The 22,938-nt window shown below is 44.9% G+C and overlaps 1 protein-coding gene across 1 annotated transcript in view; it reads right to left on the bottom strand.

The window, feature by feature from the left end:
- axo (axotactin) overlaps positions 1–22,938 on the bottom strand; it is a 129,209-nt gene that overhangs the window by 12,575 nt on the left and 93,696 nt on the right. The window contains exons 16-31 of the mRNA XM_084578389.1: positions 21,779–22,065; positions 20,537–20,713; positions 19,613–19,835; positions 18,512–18,616; positions 15,828–15,970; positions 14,355–14,609; positions 13,781–13,933; positions 12,050–12,235; positions 8,436–8,576; positions 6,407–6,560; positions 5,324–5,397; positions 5,171–5,256; positions 3,633–3,780; positions 2,561–2,733; positions 857–965; positions 253–438 (exon numbers count right to left, since the gene is read on the bottom strand). Coding sequence (XP_084434515.1) covers positions 253–438; positions 857–965; positions 2,561–2,733; positions 3,633–3,780; positions 5,171–5,256; positions 5,324–5,397; positions 6,407–6,560; positions 8,436–8,576; positions 12,050–12,235; positions 13,781–13,933; positions 14,355–14,609; positions 15,828–15,970; positions 18,512–18,616; positions 19,613–19,835; positions 20,537–20,713; positions 21,779–22,065 — 2,600 coding nt within the window. The remainder of the gene's footprint in view (positions 1–252; positions 439–856; positions 966–2,560; positions 2,734–3,632; positions 3,781–5,170; positions 5,257–5,323; positions 5,398–6,406; positions 6,561–8,435; positions 8,577–12,049; positions 12,236–13,780; positions 13,934–14,354; positions 14,610–15,827; positions 15,971–18,511; positions 18,617–19,612; positions 19,836–20,536; positions 20,714–21,778; positions 22,066–22,938) is intronic.

The raw sequence follows: 22,938 nt of genomic DNA on the forward strand, positions 1-22,938 counted from the left end.
ACATCGCACAGCACACGCACCCCTCTTACCTCCATCGAAACGCAGCCTCGACAGAAACGCAGTAGTCGGACATCTTAACCACTGCGCCACCACGGCGGGGCAACCCTTGACTGAGAACGTAGATCGGTTTTAAGAGAACGCTGTGTCTATGGTTCTCCCGGCATCGGAAATGTTTTCCGGGCTACGCTTACATTCTCCACTACACTGAATGAAGGGCGAGCTGAGTGTAAGGGTTCCTCCCAGTCCACCCACCTTTAACCGGTGAGTTGACCTTGCGCTTTGGCGGTGGCCTAGCCGGGTTGTAAGTGGATCCCTGCCGAAAGAAGGAGATGTCCTCGCGAAGCTTCTGATGCTTGTGGCGCTTGTGCAGGCGCCAGGCGTACAGGAACACGCCGATGAGGACCACGATGAGCACGACGCCCATGATGACCGCCACACCTGCGAGGCACACAAAACAAAGTGGATGCAATATTAGTTCAAAAGTATGAAGAGTATGTGGGTCGGCTAAACTTCTTGGATCTATTAGCTAAGGAGCATCTGTGCTGGGTGAGACGAGCCCTTTTGATTTTGCCGAGTCAAAAAAGACTCCTCTGCTCCACCTGGACAATTGCGCGTGCGTTAGTACGTGTTCGTAAATCCTATGTGATCACGTATTGTGTTACATATCGTTCAAAATAGGAGTAACATGGCAGGCTCTCAGGTATTATCAACTACGTATGAAATATCTTCTCAGGCACTTTAACAGGCAAATATATTTGGTCGCCATTAAAGGCCGCCTCCCTGTCCTCTATACGCTCGCCTTTCGAGCAGGCAGTCTCATCTAGCCTTTCAGTCTTCAAGATAAAGACACACTTACGGGTACTTGTTGCCTTGGCATAGAGAAGCTTGGTCGCTTGTGGATGGAAGGAGTTGTGCTTGTACGGAACGAGCACGGGGTTCGTTCTTTGCCAGTCTGGCACATTGACCTGCAGAAGAAATGTTTGTCAGATTGGCAGTGAGGCATGCAGGCGCCGGTTCATGTACTCAACAGCTCTTTCCATCAATAAAGCGCCGAATTTTTATTGTACAAACTTTTGAATGCTTTCCGTACAAATACGCATATTTCGTGCATGATGTTAATTATCACGCACTGTTCTTAATATTCGTGTCACTGTAAGAATAAGTTTTATCATTACAAAGAAGCTCCGCATAAAAACTTGTGTGTGCAAACTGAGTGGCCACGTAAGTACATCGTGAATGCCTGCTGCCAACACGATACGAGCTGGCTGCTATCGCTCTGTCGAGACCGTGAAAATGATCGAGAATACTGCGGTTAGTGGGACGTCCCGTATTTCTTCAGGTATTGGCTTTCATCCAAGATTCGACGGATGCATAGCGTCCATGCGACGGCCGTTAATTCTACCAACAGCCGAGTTTCAAAAACTGTCGCAACTTAAATCATCGCCAGCTCAGCTTTAGCGAATACAGCAAAAAAGGCCTTCACTTCACATCACTTCTCTCCAATTTTAGTACTTCAATTATCCATGTAACAGCACTAAACTTAAGCGAAATTTGCGTAGTAGCATGGAGAAAACATTGTAGCCATGAGCATGCGTTAATATTCCAACTGTAATAATTTATTAAGCTAATAATGTTGTACATTATTATTATTATTATTATTATTATTATTATTATTATTATTATTATTATTATTATTATTATTATTATTATTATTATTATTATTATTATTATTATTATTATTATTATTATTATTATTATTATTATTTATAATCAGTGCATACTATAATTACCATCATACAGTAATAATTATTCATCGAATATGAACGGCGCTCTGGAGTATCGACATTACATAAGACCTTACCTGCAGGCACATATATATGGTATGAAAAATCTACCATGAGATTGCAAAGAGTACGATAAGGTTTGTATTTCAGAACACGACAGAAAATTGTCAGCCGTCAAAAAGAGGTGTTTTTTGTATACCTATTGCGACTTCGTCTTGTCATAACAAAGCTTTATCGTAACAATATGAACCTCTGTCGTAATAGGAATTAACGCTTTCTTAGTTGTCAGCAGCCGTTTGGTGTCGCGACAGGGCCATTTCTGGTGCGACCTTGGGTACAACAGTAAACTATGTTGATACAACAGGACGACAAAACGCCGGGACTGACTCTGTTGCAATTTTTTATTGGATACGACATCCTGTTGAATAAGACTACGCCCAGTTTACCGCCTGTCAAGATAAGAATAAATACAGACAGACGATGTCCACGCGCACATGCTCGTTTTTTCAACTGCCCTATTGAACCGTAAACATAGTGGAGTGTTTCACGTCCATCGCGCAAAACCAACTCACTCAACACAGTTGGTGCCTTCAATATATTTCTGCGTTATGTATCGATTCACTCAGTGTAAACATATGCCTGAAAGTCGTTCTGAGATACAGAAAACGCACGGACGTCCGATGTAGAGTTGCTTGTGTTGGATTGAAGTGCGGCAAAAAAATAAAATGCCATCCGGACACAGGAAAATAATGGAGAAAAGCAGAAAAAGCACTGACCGCTGGAGGTTTGAAGATGGCTTCAGTTTTGTCTCCGATGATAGCTGCAAACTCGGCGCATCTGCCTTCCCTAAGGGTGCCGTACACTTTGACTTTCTCCAGTGCGCCCTTCTGGTAGCCGAAGTAGGTCTCCAGGGGTCGAATGTTGAGCGTTCGCAACTCGACAACGACGTCTGCGAGGCGAGACGTAAACGTGACGTCACATTACATTACATAAAAAAACGTATAAACAAGATAAGGAGATTTTTTTCAACGGTAACTTTTGTGATGACCTTTTTATTTTAGAAGCAAGTCTTAGAGTACAAGCAACAATGATTCGCACAGCTGAAAGAATAGAAATAGGTCTGATAAGAGCGATAACTATGTAGTTAAAGACACACGATGAAGAGAGTGCTTACTCCTGCGAAAGCTAACCTTAAAGATAATACAAATGGCGATGAAATTGTACTACATGCCCTCCTCTAATATCTGTTTTATGGATCCCGGCTTTGTTATACAGCATCCTAAATGAGCTGTAAAACTTTAATTACCTGACGCCAACAACTTGAATGCTCATGGCAGAATTATGCGTGCGCGGATTTCCACGCACGAAATTAGGTATTTTTGGTAGCGCTGTTGAAGCGTCGCTTAACGGCCAGAGTTGTGCTGCATTTCCTTTTTCGTTTATAGCTTCTTTTGTTTCAGACTATCGCTCGTGTTATTGTCCCTACGGATTGACCAGCGCGTACGTAAGCGTAAAGCACGCGTCGCGGTGGTTCAACAGCTATATGGCTTTCGGCTTAGCTGAACCAGGGCTGCAAGGTCAAATACCAGCCTTGTAGCCTGGATTTCGATGGTGGTTAAATGCAAGAACGCCTGTTCGAAGTGTGACATGGCTTCTCGTAAGGAAACTGTATGTAGCCAAAATTAATACCGAGCCCATTCCTACGAAGTCCCTTATAGGCCACGTATCGCTTCTTTTGCGTCTTGCGATCAGTAATGCAACTAGTTGGCTGTGAACGACGGACTGCATCTCCGAATCAGCGTGACGCAAGAACCACTCTGTAACGAGAACTCTAAAGAATGCACTCACTGGACACACAGCCCTGGAAGTCACCATAGTCGCCGAACCTCGGGTCGCGTTTGGTTCCGCCCACAATCACGAGGCTCGAGCTGATGTCCACGGTTGGGCCAGACGTGTCCGGTGTGGTGCTGGTCAGGACGTACTCCTTTCCGTCCACCTGAGTACCGCCAAGAAACAGAGCACGTTCATCGAGGACGTCAGCATAACAAACACTGCACGATGACCGACGCAGCCATTCCTGCTGAGATTATGTGGAAAGGTAAGCACGCTTTTGGTTTGGTTTGGTTTACGGGGTTTAACGTCCCAAAGCGACTCAGGCTATGAGAGATGCCGTAGTAGAGGGCTCCGTAAATTTAGACTACCTGGGGTTCTGTAACGTGTACTGCCAACGCACAACACACTCTATCGAAAAGCGGCAGCCGCGGCCGGGATTCGATCCCGCATCCTTGGGCATAGTAGTCGAGCGCCGTAACCACTGCACTACCACGGCGGGTCGCACGCTACTGGTTTCCCTGTATCATCGGAAGGTCTTCGATTCAGGAATTGTTCTTGTGTGCACATAACTTTCCTGGAGCGAGAAAGAAGAAAAAGACACGACGGTGAGGCACGAAGGCCAGCCAGGGGAAGCCCGGTTGGTTAACCTACATATATAATAATGGCGGGAGAGGTGGAAAGGAGAAAGAAAGTTGAGTTTGTTATATAAAGCGTGCCAATGTACAAATGAACAATTAGAGGAAAGATTACGACGCAGAAGCCACCGTAGGTGCGGGTGCGAAGCCGACGCGACGTTGTTGCTTATATGCTTTCAGTAAATGAAGCTGTCGCATGCTAATAACTATTAAACAAGCGACAGAAAGTTTTGAAACACCCGCTAACCAGGGCTAGCTTGTGTAGATATTATAGTGTTGCATCTTCTCTACAGGTGGCGGCATTAGTCAGCAAAGCTCACTTTACCACGCGTCGATTAGGCAGTTTTCCTCAATGTTCACAACATCACGAATTTCAGGGAAACTGTCATCTGGTACCACCAACATATTCGCCGTGCTAGCACCATTTACGTTACAAGGCCCCTCATTCCTTCCCGCAGCGATGTATGGTTTGTTGCGTGCCGAAATCAACTTTAACTTCCTTAATAATATGGTCCCCTATTGATAAAAAGCGACTCCCGACACACTCAGACAGGGTTTCCCAGAATGCAGTCTGATAAGACGAAAGTTATCAGGGCGTCTCTCATAGCCTGAGTCGCCTTGGGACATTAAATGTCACAAGCGAAAGTTATCTGGAAAGAACTGCGTCCTCGCGTTCTGCTTGAAATTTTATAAAATAAGATTTATCATTTGAGGACTAAAACACATTGCGCTACATTCTACAGAGATAACTATTAACAACCACCTGCAACAAATGCTTAGGCCTCGAATGATTTCTTCCGAATAAAATTTAAAAAAATCGCGTGCAGATTCAGCCTCTGAGTATTCATTGCCAAGCTTCTGTGCACGCGAGTGATTTTCGAAGCTGTTAAGAGGGGGCTTAAGGAAAGAGACACTCACCACAACTCGAGCGTCGTTTTCGACGCGGCGGTAGAGCAGCCAGTGCCTGAAGCCGTCCGCGAAGTTTCCCATCTGCTTCCCGAACACTGTATTAAAAGCTTGTGAAAAATATGGTCAATGACTGAATGAGCCACATGCATTTAAGAGGACTACCTTTGGCCGATGCGTGGTTCTCCTGAATTTGCAGAGCTCCCTCCGGCGTCACGGCCACCAGGACGTAGTGCTGGCTGCGAAAGGGGTAAGTGAACTCCAGAGTCAACGTCACTAAGAAGGACAAACGAAAGACCAAAGCGCGAATAAAAAGAAAAGCGGTATTTTGTCGACAGCAAGACTACCTGCAAGGGCAGCTTCCACAGTTGTTACTTGCGTTGGATGCTGTTTTTTTTTTTTTTTTACTTATTTATTCATTCGGGAGTACTTGCAACAGAAAACCGAGAACGAACACAGTCTTCTAGACACACACCTGAGCTGAGTCACATGTGCTGGGGGTCCTCCTTTAAGTCTTAAAATGACACAATTTTTGTACACCAATTTTATTCAAAAACGATGCTTCTTTGGACTGGCAGCTAGCATTGGGCAAAGTTTAAGGGGTGCTTTTGAAATTTTTCAATTTTTCTTCCCATTACCTGACACTGCGTCCGTTTACACCGCTATGCCCAGTCGGAGGAAACAACAAAAAAATTTGTGTTCGCACAACAGAATTTGTGCGCGGTCTTTGACAGTGAAGCTGTTGTGACAACAGAAATTTTTGAACATCAAAATTTTCTGTGGTTAAAAGTTACAATAGAAAAGTACTATACAAAACGATTAGAAAACTGGTAGTACGCGCTACACATTACAGAAAAGTGTGACTTTACAAAAGAGCTACAAAATATTTTCTCGTGTTTTTGAAACAGCTATGTAGTTTTTTTTCGACAAGGAATTTTATTGTTGTTCTCTATTTTACCGCTTTCAAAATAAGGGACTTTTTGCTGTATTTGGAATTTTCTAGTTTACTGGTTTAATCAGACGTCAGTAAATAAAACTTAAGCAACAAGGATAATGTAATTCATCTGAAGGCATTCCTCTGCTTACGGATATAACAGCACAAATTTACGATATCTCGGCACCTGTCGTACCAGCCACTGAACAACACTTGCTCCTGCGCCAATTCTTTTCATGTGCGAACAAAAAAAAAAACGAAACGTTATGCTTTCAGCGAGGCAGGAAACCTGCAATGCGAGACAATGCACTGACCTCTGGGCGTACTGCACCAGCAGGATCGCTTGCCGCACACTAGCCTTCGCCTTCGTGGAGAAGGCTAACGCGATGGAAATACGGTCTTGTCCCGTGGACTCAGGCGTGAACATGTATTCGATCCAAGCCTTGCCGTCAAACTGCGCTCCGATATCTGCATGAAAAGCCCCGCCAGTTAATGCGCCAAACGCAGAAAAATCATTTAGCCAACGTCATTGACACTAGAACAATTTATTCTAATATTGCTTTAAAATATGCTACCACGTGTCATGAGGTGGCATTACTCGATAGCATCCCGAAAGCGGACTGTTCTCTGAAAATGAGGCCAATATATATACACTGAAGTTGATGAAGGCAATATAGGGCCTGCGTGATGTACTGAAAGCTCGTACAGCAGTGTACTCGCCCTAGAACTTCACACCTTTGAATACATCATCTAATACCAGCCCGATTTTTTACTTGACGACCTTAGATCTTACTCTAGCAGGAAATAGATAGTGTTTACGCTCAACGCACGGACTCCGGTCTGAAAAACGTGCTCGTAAAGTTGACATTGCAAATATGCGCAACGCCGATTATGCGCAACTTGTTAAATTTAAGTGCCACCTTTCTGGGCTAACATATTGCTTCTGATTTTGACTCTTTTCGAAACAAGCTCCCTTCTATTGCGCAGACGATATCTGCTTGCTTTTACATGTGCGAAAGATGCAAGCATATATATTACCCTTCAAACTAGACTTTCAATGAAGGTGTTTCCATTAAGACCTTGCGAGATGTGTGAGGCCACACATTTCGCAAGGTCTTAATGGACGAGATAACACTACCAGTTTAATTTTGTTTGAAACAATGACTTCCTCCGAAATGATTTCTAACTGCTTCGGCAAACACGTGGTATATATATATATATATATATATATATATATATATATATATATATATATATATATATATATATATATATATATATATATATGAAGGAAAGAAGCCAACAGTCGGCGAGGCCAAGGAAAGCGTTGGGGATGGTACTTTGTCTTTTTTTTTTTAATATTTACTTGGATAATCACAGAAATTAGTAATGTAATATGTTTATGGGAAAGATAATTAGACAGAAAGTAGAAGAAAAAACAACGTGCCGATGGTGGGATCCGAACCCACGACCTCCGAATAACGCGTCCGGTGCTCTTCCAACTGAGCTACATCGGCCGCTGTCCCCCCTGCTACTTTCTTGGGTATTTATGTTGTCTGTATACGAACCTTGAGAGTGTTCACCAGCGCCACCCTCAGGCATAGCGGCGGACGTGGGACGTCCTTTGTTACCGCCAGCGTCACGTAGAACGTGATCAAGAGCGAGGTCGAAAGCTGTGCTAGAACCCTCTTACGCTACCTATGGCTTCAAGACTGCCAGAACCGAGACCCCCGTAAGCTACAAGCAGATCAATCAAGGGGAAATGAGGGTGCTCGTTAAATTACATGAAGGAAAGAAGCCAACAGTCGGCGAGGCCAAGGAAAGCGTTGGGGATGGTACTTTGTCTTTTTTTTTTTTTTTATTATTTACTTGGATAATCACAGAAATTAGTAATGTAATATGTTTATGGGAAAGATAATTAGACAGAAAGTAGAAGAAAAAACAACGTGCCGATGGTGGGATCCGAACCCACGACCTCCGAATATATATATATATATATATATATATATATATATATATATATATATATATATATATATATATATATATATATATATATATATATATATATATATATATATGTATATATATATATATTGTGTGTGTGGCGTTACCTGCCTTACGAACGAAAAACTTGTTCTGTTCACTGATTCCCCGCAGTATTTCATTTCGTCATTGAACCACATTTTATCTCCTTGTCCGGCAAGGTTCGCCTAAGACTTGTGACCACAATAAATGGACTAATGAATACACGGCAAATACATTTTCTGACTTTGTATCAACGTCAGCTTGCAACTACCATTTTCAGATTTACAGATAGGATGCAGATGCCCTGCACCTCACCTGTCTGACAGATGTCTCCCTGATACGAGGTCATGGAGCAGTCGCAACTGGTAAGGTTGTTCTTCCAGTCTTCGATGCACAGACCGCTGTGATGACAGGGCGTGGAGTCGCACATCATCTTGCAGCCCGGACGTATTTGGCCTGTAATGAAGTTCGTAGAGGAAGTTACCCTGCGATGCCGTTAAAACTCCTGCGTCACGTAGGTCTTACAGTGCCAAACGCACATCTTCGACAATAGACCTTTCCAAAAATTAGAGCGCCGCGCCATCCCTTGGCGGATCGGCGCAAAGCATGACGGGAGAACGGAGCAATCGGCTCCCGCGTCGGCTGCTGGCAAACGTGTTGGCGTGCTGCGCCGCTGCTTTCTGGCGTTATGCGTTTTTCGTGCGCGTAGTTGGTGTTTCCTTGCAAAATGCAGCAAGCACCGGATTGCTTTCGTGGTTAGCTGCTAGTCTTTCTGCAATTTTGTGCCTCTCAACGCCATGTAACGCCAAGGTAGCCGTGCGTGGCACAAGCCGCTACTGCGGATGCGCCGTAACCATGGCAACCAGCTGCGCCGTTTCGCTGGTGTCCCGCCGTTGCGCTCGCTACACAGAGGAGAAGGAGGGTATCGGCATGCCAGTAGATGCGCCCGCCGGCCCAGAGAGGAGGAGGGTTCCTTCCGCACTGCGCGTGCGCGCACCGCCACAGAGAGCTGACCGAGTGGAGCAGGGGAGCGTCTTCCGGCATCGCATGCACATCGCAAGAAAGTGGATTCTGCCTAGAACGTCGGTCTTTGCGTGTCGGTTGATGATACATGGATTTAGGATGCAACATAAAATATGCTACGCGATACAAAGAAACAGTGGGTGCAACAGAATTATCTTCACACACTATCAAAACTGAACATAGACTGCAACCTTTGTGAAATTAATTGAATGTTTTCTACTAACCTCTCACATTTTGTCTGTGCTAATGGTTATAACTCCAGTTTTACAGAGGTGTGTTCCGGAGTTCCACAAGGTTTCGTTCTTGGGCCTATTTTGTTTCTAATTTACGTTAATGATTTCCCCTGTCTTCTGAACTCTCACATTCACCTTTTCGTTGATGATTGTGTCATTTATAGAGAAATAACCAACGCTAACGACATTACCTTACTTCAGTCAGACCTCACTGCTATAAGTAACTGGTTCAAGGAGTGACTAATGCATCTGAACATTAACAAACCCAAATTCATGCGCGTATCTAGAAAAATTTCCTCCCCACCTCATACTGCATCGATAACATTTCCTTGGAGTCAGTTTCGTCATACAGATACCTCAGCGTTCACATTACTAGTAACCTCGATTGGTCCCATCATACCGAGAACATAATTAAAAATGTTAATCGCATGCTAAGCTGCTAACGTCGCCGCTTCATTATTGTTGTTCTTCATTGGAAACTGTTGCTATACAAAGCATTATTAAGATCCAAATGCCGAGATGGCAGAGAAAGGTTCGCCTGAGGACCGGCAGAGTGGGAGAGACGGATGGAGAGACATGAGCGCGGCGGAGCTCCGTTTTCCCAGAGTACTTTTCGCAGCCGCCAGGTGGCGCGGCGGGATTACTGAAAACGTATATTACGTTTATACGGTACTTCGATATTGTGACGAGTACCACGAAAGATGGACGACAAGGTGGTGTGCCGGTAGGTACATTACGAGAACGAATCGTGTTCCCGCGTGTTCATTGTAGTATTAATGGATGTGCGGGGTGCAGGAGACAGCAAAGATGGCACTCCGCAATGTCATCCTGCTACGAAATTGCTCAAACATTCAAAATAAAGGGGATGCTACACCTATACCAGTTACCCGAAGAATGAATAATGCTCAGCATTCATGCTACCCTGCGTTATTTTGAGGAAGAGAAAGTACCGATGCTCTAGACTGACTCTGCCATATACGAGCGTCTCAGCGCAACACATTTCCGTCATTTTTTCATGCAAATGGCCATGACAGTGCTCGCACGAAGCCTGATGCATATCTTAACAATACCATCTACGCAAAAGAGCTAATTACTCGTTGCTCTCACTGTTCTAGATCCTAGCCATGCAAGCGATGCTAGGCAGATAATGAGTTGAAATATGAAACTTCATGTTCGTTTTATACAGAGCAAGCTGTTAGATGTGGATCCACATCAAGGATTTGTTACCGCTGGCACCCTTCGCTCTGTCTTCGGCAAAGAATATAGCTATTGAAGCATGTGGTCCTCCGATTTCAACGCCCACAGTCAAAAAATAACAACGGCTAATTCCCTGTTGTAAGAAGAATCCTTTTGCAGATTTAGCCGTGAACCTGTACGATAGCAGAAGTTTCTGTCGTAACATCAAAACTTTCTGCTGAGAAATGTACTACAGAAAAGTACAGAAGAGAACACTATAGAGCTAAAACCAGTACTACACCTCTACACGAAAGTCTGATGTTACAACAAAACTACACAATCTGCGGTCGTATTTTTAGCATGGTTCTGCAGGCTTTTTCTTCTGATTTTTTTTTTCTTTCAAAGTGGGTGCTTAGCAATACTATTCGATAAAAATTGAGGTTTGCCTCAGAGATTAAAAGACGGCGCGTCAGAACCTTTCGGTAAGAATTTTTGGAACGTTTAGCAGAAGTTTAGCTACCAGCAGTGAAAATTTTATTTGCAGTGCCTTGCGCCTTCCTGCCTTCTCTCGTCCCTTTTAACACGTTTCAAGATCGGCACTGCACCGCCGGTTTCAAATCACTCAGCCCAACGGCGGGGCTACAGATGCGCGCGGGAATTCTTCGGACTCACGCGCCGACGCAACGTGGATGAATGGGCACAGTCACAGTTGCTAGGTGAGCTCTGAAATAAGCTAACCAATAACCGTTTCATGACCAACGCAGAGGATATATGGCGCGAATGTCCGTGCGTTTGAATACAACGCCGAAAATGGTTCGCCAAACTTCAAGCGTGATTTCTGGTTTTCCGGTAGGCGCGTGGGTGTATTATTCGGCTCACGTATGGCTGACAGCACAATTTAGCGATTTAGTCAGTTCGCATACTACAACCACAATGTGTTATTTTAAAGGAGCACTGGGGAAAACTGAACGAAACATTTGTTCTTAGAGAAAATTATTTCTACACAGTTTTCTGTCTACGTTGCTGCTTGTCCGGCGGCAAAGGGCGCTTTTATTGCGTAGGTATTTGCAAATGAAAATTTTCCCGACAGTCGATGGAAGGTGCTAAATATCTTAATTTTCATCATAATTTGAATATTCACCTCCATGATACTGCGGTGACAGCCGCAATACCTAAGAGCATTTTTCCACATTGCCTGCACTCTACTATCGAATGCTAGTACCCTATGTCTTAGCGGTTCTCATCCCGCGCGTCTATGCTTCCTACTGGCCGCCTGTCTGGCATATTAAGCATCACGAATTCGTTGACCAGAATCTGTGTTGGGGGCAGGGACCTCTGTCAGGCTTTCACATAGCCTTTACTCCCTGTCTCCTCTCGATTATAGGAGGAATCAATAAACCAATTCCAATTCCAATTCCAAAAGCTTCGTCATGTGAATCATCTTATATAGAAACTGGTGCATGGGGTGTATCTACAAACTGCGGCAAAGACTCTCACCCTTGGTGACGTTCTGGTTCTCGACGTCCTTGATGAGATCCATCTGGGTGGTGCCAATGCGGAGACCCTGCAGGCAGCCGACCAGGCCCGGGAGGTTGGTCGTCGCTCCCACAAAGTCGACGCCTCCCAGGTACATCTGGCTGTTTGGCACGCTCTCGAAAGTGCCTCGTGCTGGCTTCACCAGCTCTGCGCACGGAGAAATGGAAGTCGCGCTCTTACAAGGAATATGGGGTATAAGATGCGGGCCCTTGTCAGTACTTTTTCTATAAATGTGTGCTGCTTTTGTGAGAGTCGCGACACCTGAGGTGTCACCGCTGTGCTGACACCTGTAGAAATTCCCATCAAACAAGTGATTGGCTTCTTAAGGAAGTGACGAGCAATATGCATCAATTTCCCTATTGTGCACCCGTGGATTTCGCTAGTAGTATTTTGGTGGAGCAATCACTGTAGGGACCTTAAAGAACTTGGGTTGAAAGAAAACGAACAGGAAATATTCAGCATGTCCACCGAATAAATTGTTGCTACCCCTTTTCTTTTCTTTTTTACATATTAATTTATGCCCTGAGTCAATAAACAACGTTATTTAAAAAGTTCGTTGCATTACAGAACAAAATATCTTAAGTTTAGATTTTCGAGTTACGTCCAGTGAGGCAACCGCGCAATATTGTAAGTGTTCTTATGTTTACGGGAATGGTCTAAGCATCAGATACGCTGCGAAAATTAGCTCTTAATGCTTGACACCACCTTTCTGAACCGAGCTGGTGGCTAGCAGAAGGTGCCTAAGGAGTAATTCTCAGAGCTATCCCTGCATTGTTATGTAAGTGATTGATCACCATGTCAACAAAAAAGCTATCGTAATCACTACGCTGCTGGTCAGGCATCAGATGGTCTTGCGTAGGAAACCTCAATTGCAACTGGCTTCTAAAATTCATGAGCCAATGTGATTCGGCAGTGATTACCCTCACCGGGTAACGTTTTTACTACGTTAACGTTTTTCTGTTTTAGCTAGATAGTTTCAGAGGAAACTTTTTCCAGTGTCAATAGTAACGCAGCCGCCATCTAGTGTCGGAACTGGAAACTTCGTCAATCAGCTCGTGGCCGCCGCGACCGGCTCCGGCCGCGGAGGCCACGATCAGCTGCTAGACAAATAAAATGTCCGAACATGTGCAATACGTCATGCGAACTGGAATGTTGGTGAAGACGACATACGCCCTATTATATGACGAGGTTTAAGTGCACTCGGATTCAGACACATTCGATGTCACTATGTCCACTACGGCGCCCTTCATAGTCCGTGCGTCGATTCTGGACCTTCCACCCCACACACCATAGAACGCATGAACTATGGTAAACGAAAATGAGGGGAAGCGTTAAAGGTCCACTACAGTTATTAGTTCACCGTAAAAAATCCTGAGAATATGAGAGCTTTGTAAACACTGAACCCCACATATTATAAGGAAATCGGGAATATATTGAGACATAATTAAGAATAACGAACCGAAATTGTGGGCAGCGAGCATAAAGTCCATGCATCGTGTCCGGTGCTTTACAGAATTGAGGTTAGCTCCTTCTACTGTAATAGACAAGCTATCTAGGATATCCTCTTTCGAAAGCTGCAGTTGAAAGGAGAAATAAAAAAGCTGGCCAACGGCCAACCGTAACCTATCACCTCATCTTAAGCTCACACAGAACCTATCTGCAAGAACTGGTCACTTAGACTGTAGCACATACCGAGCTCTTCTCCCAGAATCCACGGATCTTTGTAGTAGGTGCTGAGGAACTGCATGGGGTGAGGGATGGTGACATTGTTTCCATTCACTTGGAGAACGGTACGGTCGGGATGGCGGTCGACGAAAACTTGTATAATACGGCCGGTAGCCAAGTCTGAAAGGATATAAGTACAGTCACTTCGCTTGTCGATAACTCGCTCCTGACAATTTGTTCAATATTCCTACCTAAAGGAACGTTCCAAGGAGCAGGGTGGATTAGAACTGTGACGGCAGGATACTTAAAATTTAACCAACTGTACTATAATGCAGCTGGTTTATATGGCTAACTTGTTTTTCCAGTTTCCTGCCCAGTTTAAGGTCGTTTACTTTGTGAGACATCTAGTTCGTACTTTCCTGAAAATTACACAATACTGCTTAATAATGGTTACAATCCTTATAAGTGCCCTAAAATTACGTCAGGCCTAAGGGTGCCAGAAAAAAAAAGGCAATGTAACAGTATACTTGGCGTCCCTAGCTTTGAAACTTTGTACAAAAATTGCACCTAACGACGCCATGCTGTTTTCAATTTCACTCACCCGGCGCCTCGACGTGTCCCTGCACGATGGAGCGCTGCGAGTTGAAGGTGAACACGACACGCTTGCGCTTCTCGAAGTGCAGCTGCACGAAGTTGTTGAGGTGGTTGAACGAGTAAAGCAGAAGAGCCTCGGACTGGTAGGTGCGGAAGCTGAGAAGGATGTCCTCCTCCAGCACGGGGTCGGACACGTTACCCAGGGTGGCGCGGTGATAACACGAGCTGGACGTGATGAACGTCATCGAGTTCTCGTTCAGGTCTGGTTCGATAAAAAGATTGGGCGTGGGGACGAGGTAAGAGAAAAAGGTGAAATCACACCGTGAACACAGACAAGAGCCCAATTTTTACATAAGGGGTACTACGTAAGAGAATCAGTATGTAGCCTTACGATCATTAGCATAATTTGTCTCGGACGTCTGGATTTCTTCAGTATGAGAATTAACCGAGTCGCATATGGAAAAGCATATCAATCACACAAGTGTATGTGGTTCCTAAGACCTAAACGCGGTACTCAGTATGGTACACATTATGTACAAGACCTATGTTTGGTTGACACGCATTGGTTCATTAGCATTTTATTTTAACCATGATGCTTTCATTCTTGTTGTCAGCGACCATGAGGTGAGTAGGACCAATACCAAGGGCTAAAATCCGGGCACCGATTTCTTATCATTCGGCCAATCAAACCGGATCATTTGGGCACCAAACGAGATTTAAGGCAACTTCTCCGGAGCTCCGGGGGAGTGGAGGAGTTGCGCGGTACAAGGCCTTCCGAGCTGTCCACAAGGATGGCGCCACGTGTTCGAAAACTGCGTCTGCCGCTTTAGTGTGAGGTCAGGTCATGGCGTTTAACCCCATTTGACAGGCGGATGTACACACGCTTGTCGAGCAGCCGAAAACACTTTTTCTCCTATATTATTGTCAGGCCAGCGCCGCGTCGTGGCCTGACAGTAATCGTTCTGCATTCAATATCTGTCACCGTAGTAGCCACTTGAGGAGCAATTGAGCTCGATGAAAGGAGAGGCAAAAGGCGTCTTTCAGAAAGTATTCGCTTTGCGAGTTATACACCTTAATGGAAGACTGCTCGCCCCTGTGGACAACGTGTTATGCCCGCAAACATTGCATGCTTATACCTGCTTTCGTTTACGAGAGAGGGAGTCATTTTTTGTTTTTTGCTATGTATGACACAAGCCTTATTTACTTTTCCTTCAGCAGACGTCTATACGCCGTTGTATGAACATTATGTACCGATTTAACTTAGTTTCTCGACGCTATTAGCAAGCTTGATTTAATGAGCTTAGTTTTCAAGATCTAGACATTGTATGCGCATATGCCCATGTGGTCAGGCAACGGCCAGGCAAAGGTGAGCAATCTGGCATCTGCCATTATGGTTCATATATCTTGGCCTACATAATCATCGCTTTCGCATCTAACTCGCGAGGTGAACCGGAAAGCGATCAACCTAATTGCACTCAACTGTTCTCGCAGTTGAAGCCGCTGTGCGCGAGCGCATTCTCGCACTCGCAGTTGTAGGAGCCCCAGTTCTCGTGGCACGTGGCACCGTTCTGGCACGGGTTGGAAGAGCAGGACGGCTGACAGTCCATCACGATGTCTGGCACCCTGCGACCGCCACCGAGACGATGACGAGCAGCGAGGTCAGGCAGAATGCGAGATGGGGATAAAACAGAGCGGCTTACACCGGCCACAGTGAGACTGACTCACAGGAATAAGAACAGCAACAAAAATGAAGGAAAGAATAAGTACAAGACGTCTGCAGATTTCGGTCAGTGAGCAAGAAAGAGTGAGAGAGATTAGAATGAGTCACTGAGTTGGTGAATGAGGGAGAAGACGATACGAAAAGAAAAGTGCAAAGCGATTCCTTGAAGGGGCGGCTTTTACGTTGGCGCCAGAGTTCAACTTCTGTACTAAGTAGCTTGTGTAATAGTTGTGGCTATAAACTTGTAGTAAAGGGAAATTTTTAAGTAACTTAGGAGCACTTCATTCTCTGGAGCTTGATGACATTTACAATTATATGCAACCAGAAAACTACAGAAAAATACAATACGCGAAAACATTGGCTGTTACTACATCACGAAAAAATGTTTTGTCGTATATTGGAAAATATTTCCTTGTTTCTTCGAGTGAGCAAAACCGTTGTTTCGCCGAAATCCACCGCCAAGTGTTAGTCGTCATCTCTGCAGAATGAAGGCTCGGCACGCGGTGGAAATCAAGCCATGTTTCATAGCTACTCTTCACTATTCATAATTTTCAGGACCAGATGTATATAAATAGAAGTCAAATATTGCAGATAAGTATTAAATACCGTAAACTTGGTCAGATTCTACACAAGTTCTCAACAAAAGATATTGACAGGGAAGGATTTCCAGAGAGGTGTTGTTCAGCGGACTGTAAAATAATGCATGGTAAAATCTTATTGTTCCGTTTTATTTTCTCAGGAACGACAAGCACTGCGGTTATATGAAAGGGTAAAATTATACGCTGCCTATGTTTTAAATACATACCCATGTTTCAACAACATAGGCTCTGCTGAGTGACTGAAACCTTCTATGCGAAATTTTAACATCGCTAGAAACCATGGTTGTAGACTTAAAAAATGTAACAGCATTACGCTCAGTTTTGGCATTAGACGCACGAAGCAACAAAGCTAGCAGTCTTTAGTCTCACAATGCCTTGTAGAATACCACATGCTTTTCCTGCCCGCGATCAAAGCTGTCAGCGAACAAATCTGCTGCTGCTCATAGTACATAAATATTTTCCACTTTAAAGCGTACAACGGGAAACAATGGCCCTACAAAATGTAGACAATTTGCATGCCCACAGCAATTCGATTCGTGTGAAAGAATATATGCATATATAATTGAGGATAGTATTGATTTATTACATTCAGTTTTGGTGTTTTGGCTAAAGGTGGTACTATAACACAGGGCTCTGGCCGTAACGTGGACAACAATAAATGTGTAACAAGTGCCTGCTTTCTCCAACGCAACCTAAATACATATGCGGGCATGTGTGTCTCAGAATATATATATATATATATATATATATATATATATATATATATATATATATATATATATATATATATATATATATATATATATATATATATATATTTACACACACACACACACACACACACACACACACACACACACACACACACACACACACATATATATATATATCTGTGTATGTGTGTGTGACACACACACACATATATATATATCTGTCTGTGTGTGTGTGTGTGTGTGTGTGCGTGTGTGTGTGTGTGTGTGTGTGTGTGTGTGTGTGTGTGTGTGTGTGTGTGTGCGTGCGTGCGTGCGTGCGTGCGTGTGCGTGTGCGTGTGTGTGTGTGTGTGTGTGTGTGTGTGTGTGTGTGTGTGTGTGTGTGTGTGTGTGTGTGTGTGTGTGTGTGTCATAATATATTGTTTTTCATAAGCATCGAATCTTCGTCGTGCTCTCAAAGAAACGTTATCAGTATATGACGCAGTGCGCCGTCAAGATTGTGTCATAGTGTTACCATTCAAGCCAAGCAACTGGGAAGGGATACATCTCTTACGAGTATCAGCGGTCGAGTATTAGTCGAGACCTGAGAAAGTAATAGAGAGAGGGAGAGAGTTACAGCCGATGCATAAGTGCTGTTAGTCACCATGCTAAAATTTGGCAGTCTCGACACTCACCGCTCTCTGGTCCTATAAGAAGGAAAAACAGGTAAAAGAAGTCTTAAACCGCAGCATATACCAGTTAACGCTGCTGTTAAGCTGTTTCTAAACGCGCAGAGCTGAAAATCTGTGCTAAACATGCAGACTATACAATTATTTTTTTTTTTTTGTTGAATAAGCAAAAAGAATTTAGTTTTTACAAACGTTACACTAGAAATGGTGTGCACACGTCATTTCATTGCCTCGACAATCTCTTTCAATAAAAAATATCGACAAACGGAAGAACATCGCAAATGTAAATGTGCTGATGCACCGGAATTTTTATAAAGTAACAGCGAATAACTGGCACTAAAAACAGCACCCATTCGCGGCCAGAACGCTAATTTCGACGCGAATTCTTGAAATGGTTGATTTGAGCCACCTGAACGAGCACGCCAAATGGTAGGTTGACATAAAATCAAGAGCAATTATGGCTCACCTTCTGCTCAGATGGTTGTAAAGGTTCACCACGTGGTTGTTGATTATCAGTCCTCTAAAGCATCCGATGAAGCCCTCGGTAATATCCGGATGAGTCAGCAGATCCCTGAAACACAACGAAAACACATTTCGCTGTCCCCCACTCAATACATACGCAATGGCGGACAGTTGGCTATAGTGCGAAGCTCTGTACGCGCCTTTGCGGCTCTAAATTATTCCTTTGCTCGACATAGAAACATACCTGAAACACACCTTATAGAAACATGCGCGGCCATTTCTTGGCGGGAAAACGAAATGGGGGTTGATGATACAGTGAATTTTCGAGAAGGCTTCCTAGAGGTGGTGGAGAAAATGTTTGTGGGGGGAAGCAGGAGGGGGGGGGGGGGATGAAGTAGAGATGCCAGATTTTTCTCCCCGTCTATGAGACGGCCCACTTCCAGGCTTACATTGGTCACGCTAGCGCACTTCACATGGCCTAAGAAAACAACACTAGGAATCTCGATTCCCAGCCTCCCAAGAGAATTTCTTAGCCCCTAGCATGCAGAGAAAAAGTGGTTGAACCGGACGCTAGGGAAAGGCTCAGCAGCTACCCCACTTAACGGTGGACACCTCAACCGCGCCTTGGAGATAGAAAGGAGGCCGAACTACAAGCAGAAAAATGATTAATAACATTACGCGTTTAGGAGAGAAACAAAATGTAGTAACTGCTATAGTTGGAGCACGTGCTGCAGCCAAGAGCGATTACGATGGGCGTGAGCGTAAAGAAACTAGAAAAAACAAGCCGCATAAGGGAGTGTTGAAAATTTATTTTTACCGCCTCAGGAAGGTGAGAGACCGGGATGACAGCGATGATGGTAATTTTTATTCGTCTCCTAATGGGGAAGCAAGCCGAAGACGTCGAACCAACGCTTATTAGAACGAGTAAGAGGAAAGCCGCAAATTATTTCAAGTAAAGGCGAATGGTAACAACATATCATATACCTGCAATCTCTTTCTACTAAATCCACATGGTCAACAAGGCCCGCAATAGAACCGATGCTATCATTAACACTTCCCATTGTTACATAAATGGGATCGCCGAATGTCTGAATAGCGAACTTACTTTGGCGCCCCGCCGATATAGAGCGGCCCCTCGAAGGGTCCCACGCCTTCATCCTTGCCCAGGTCCACCATGACCGAGTCCAGGTTGACGGTGAAGCGCATGTGGTGCGTGTCGTGGTCCAGCCACACCTGCTGCCACTCGCCTGTGTTGAGGCGGCTGCGCGACAGCAGCTTCACGATGCGAGGCTCGCCGTTGACCGTGTACTCGAAGGAGAGCTCGTAGTCTGCGATCCACCCAAGCCGTCGCGGTAATCAGCAAGATGGCGCTCGCAGCCAAGAACAGTAACGCCCGCGAGATTACATGTCAACTTTATATGTAAGTGTATCAGATTTCCTACGAAAACACTGGCTGCAGGTTATCGCACCTTACGAGGAGGGCCTTTGAGACTGCCTCTATTAAGTTATTCAAAGAAACCTCCCACAGTAAACTGAAACGCAGAAAGTGTAACTCGCCAGGTTCATTATCAAGTCTGTTGGTTGCGCGCACATAGACAAAAAGTCGGGATGTGGAATTGCTAAGAAGAACTTAACAAGGCGGCAATGCAAAGCATAGAATCATGACAGGACGGGCTTGATCTGCCCACTGGAACAAGATGCCAACTTACGTGCTAGCGACGATACGAAAGAACAAATTCTTTTGCGCAAATTCACATCCCATAACTTGTCTATGACTGTGCCGTAGCAAAAAGACAAAATGTGAGGAGAGCAATCACAGACTGGTGTCCGTATTTCATCTTGCATGCCATCTATTGTTAGTGGCTTGTTTCTCAGCGCATTGCGAGATTCAGTATCGCCTCATTCACCCCTTTTCCAATGCGCTTGGCTCTTTTCGCCGTAGCATATGTCATCATCGACTGGCTCTTGGCCAGGGCATATTTGTGGTTGTGGGCAAGCTGAGAACTTTCGGTCGACAGAGTTCACTTACCACTTGTGATCATGGCGAGTAGGTACCCGTGCTTTTCATGCAGTGCTGCCTGGTACAACACCACAGCCCGCTTACTGGACGTACGGAAGCTGAAGGCCAGATCTCCCCGTCTCCAGCCTGTCTGCACTTCTAGATACGACGGCGCTGTCTTGAACGTGATCACGTACTGCTGCGTGTCTGCAAAAGGAAACAACAGGAATCGACATATGGCTTTCCGCAAAGAACAGTGTCTGTCAGGTTAAAGTTCGGAGAAATTTAAATGTTCGTATAGGCTGATTCTTTCTTGCCAATTTTGTTTTCTTGCCGCCCTTCAACAAAGGCAGAAAATCCTGAACTTCGCGTCACATAGTTACATTACGCGATGCTCTTTAGAAAATGCTCATTAGCTCTAGCGCAGCGTTTCGGTTAAATATGGCGTCCGGCTGCAGACCTTCAAGCAGCATATTCAAACAGGTTGCTCATCTGCGAGAAGACGGAAGATAACTGCCAACACGATACATATGAGCGAAACAGGCTCCTCTTGCGCGAAATAGTAGCATTGTTTATAACGTTCTGCGGTGGACACGGCGCCGCTGGGTAGAACCCCGGCCTTCACCCTCATTTCTCGCTGCCGACGTCAGAGCATGTTTTGCGGCAAATAGGAGCCCGTGTTCTGGGCGATACCGTGCACACTAATAACCTCCGGGAGTCCGAAACTATGCCATAGTTTCGGACTCCTATGCTTTGTGTTGTTACCTGCTCTGCTTCCTTCTTCCAAGAGATGCCATAGTTCACTCACTACCCCTTTCCTTCTTCCTTTTTTCACTCCCTCCGCACCCAAGACATCAACCTCCGGTATCTAACAGAATCATAAGACCGCTTCTGCAAGCGGAGTAATATCGGTAAATAATAAAAACAATATAATGTCAATCCCTCAATGTAGCATCTTTTGCCATGGCATCTCTCAAGACCGCGTCTCAGTATCACCTCACAAAAGCACATCTCATCCGCTTCTTTAGACATCTCCCAAAGCCATACGTCAGCAAACAGCAACCGTCGTCATTCGTAGCCCACATAGGGTGATCGTCCTGCGCAATTTTCACCAAGTAATTTCAGTACACTTGTGGCTGTACGTAAGCACGAAGTCGAATGTTACTCATCAAAGTTTTCCTCTGCATCGCTTTCTGTGTCCGGTGCTCTCCTGCTCGGACGATGCAAAGTTCGACGGCGACCAAGACGGCGAAGCAAAAGCCTTATTCTCACTGGTGTCTGTGCACTCCAGCGGTCCCAGGGTCATGCGTGCCTCAGCGTCGTGCGCGAGGCCCTTGGGCTGGAGCATGTAGACGCGCACGATGCCAAGGTCCTTGGGCCGGTCGTAGATGCCTTCGTCCAGCCGCCAGCGGCCGTCAGCCACGTCGCAGTTGCAGAGCCTGGACGCGTTCGAGCAGCTCCGGGTCTCGGCGCACTGGCACCAGGCAGGGCGGCCGCTGCCGATACTGGACACGTAGTGGCGATTCGCCGACGACTCCATCCACGTGTAGCTCTCCAGCCTACGTGTAATGCCAGCGACATAGAGAGAGAAGATCAGGATAAAAGAAGCAACACAGATATATCTGGCTGAGCAATATGAATAGGAAACTCTCGCTTGAAGGAACAGGGTTCATGCTTCAAAAGAGTCGGCTGAAATAGCTGCCTCCTCTCCAGCTTCGCTTGAGAATGATGATCATGACGACGATAACAAGGCTATGCAAAAGCACGGCCAGTCTTGAAAGGTTCGCGCGCACTCCTTTGGAGGTCGACTATGGCCGAAGCCGCATTGAGACGATTTGATGTCGCACTGTGTGGTAGAATAACTGACCCACTCGAAAAAACTGCAGACTCATGTCAAAATAAAGTTGAAACGTTGTGTACTTTTGTCATAGAGTAAGACTTTCCTGATGGTCTGTACTATTTTCTGTTTCACTTTTCTGTCGTCTGTTGTTCTGTTGTACCTTTCTGTTGTAACAGCACGAAATTCTCATGGTACTACTAAAATTTAGATTGTCACTAAATGCTCTCTGTCAAAACCTGCACAGAAATGTTGTTGTGAGAACATAAAATTTTATTTTGTATTTTTTTTTTCAGTCTAGGAACCGGCGTTATGCGTATGGCACGAGTGGTAATTGGTAGGCGGATGTTTCAAGCCCTAAGCACGGACATATAAACTACTGGCACTCTCGACACTAATAGTGGTGGGAGAAAAGAAGCAGAAATTACACCATTTATAGTGTGCCTCGACAACAGAGCAGAAGGTATGCGATATGTCACATAGACGTCTTGAAGATATGCGTAAATCTTTAAAAGATATATCACTCAATGCTTGCTAGGCTTAGCGTGATAGCGTATTGCCGTAGTGTTGATGTTAATTGCATGTTAAGTTAATT

The sequence above is a fragment of the Amblyomma maculatum genome, chromosome 9 (genome assembly GCF_055883805.1).
Source record: "Amblyomma maculatum isolate TAMU_Amacu chromosome 9, ASM5588380v1, whole genome shotgun sequence".
In the NCBI taxonomy this organism is placed as follows: Eukaryota; Metazoa; Arthropoda; class Arachnida; order Ixodida; family Ixodidae; genus Amblyomma; species Amblyomma maculatum.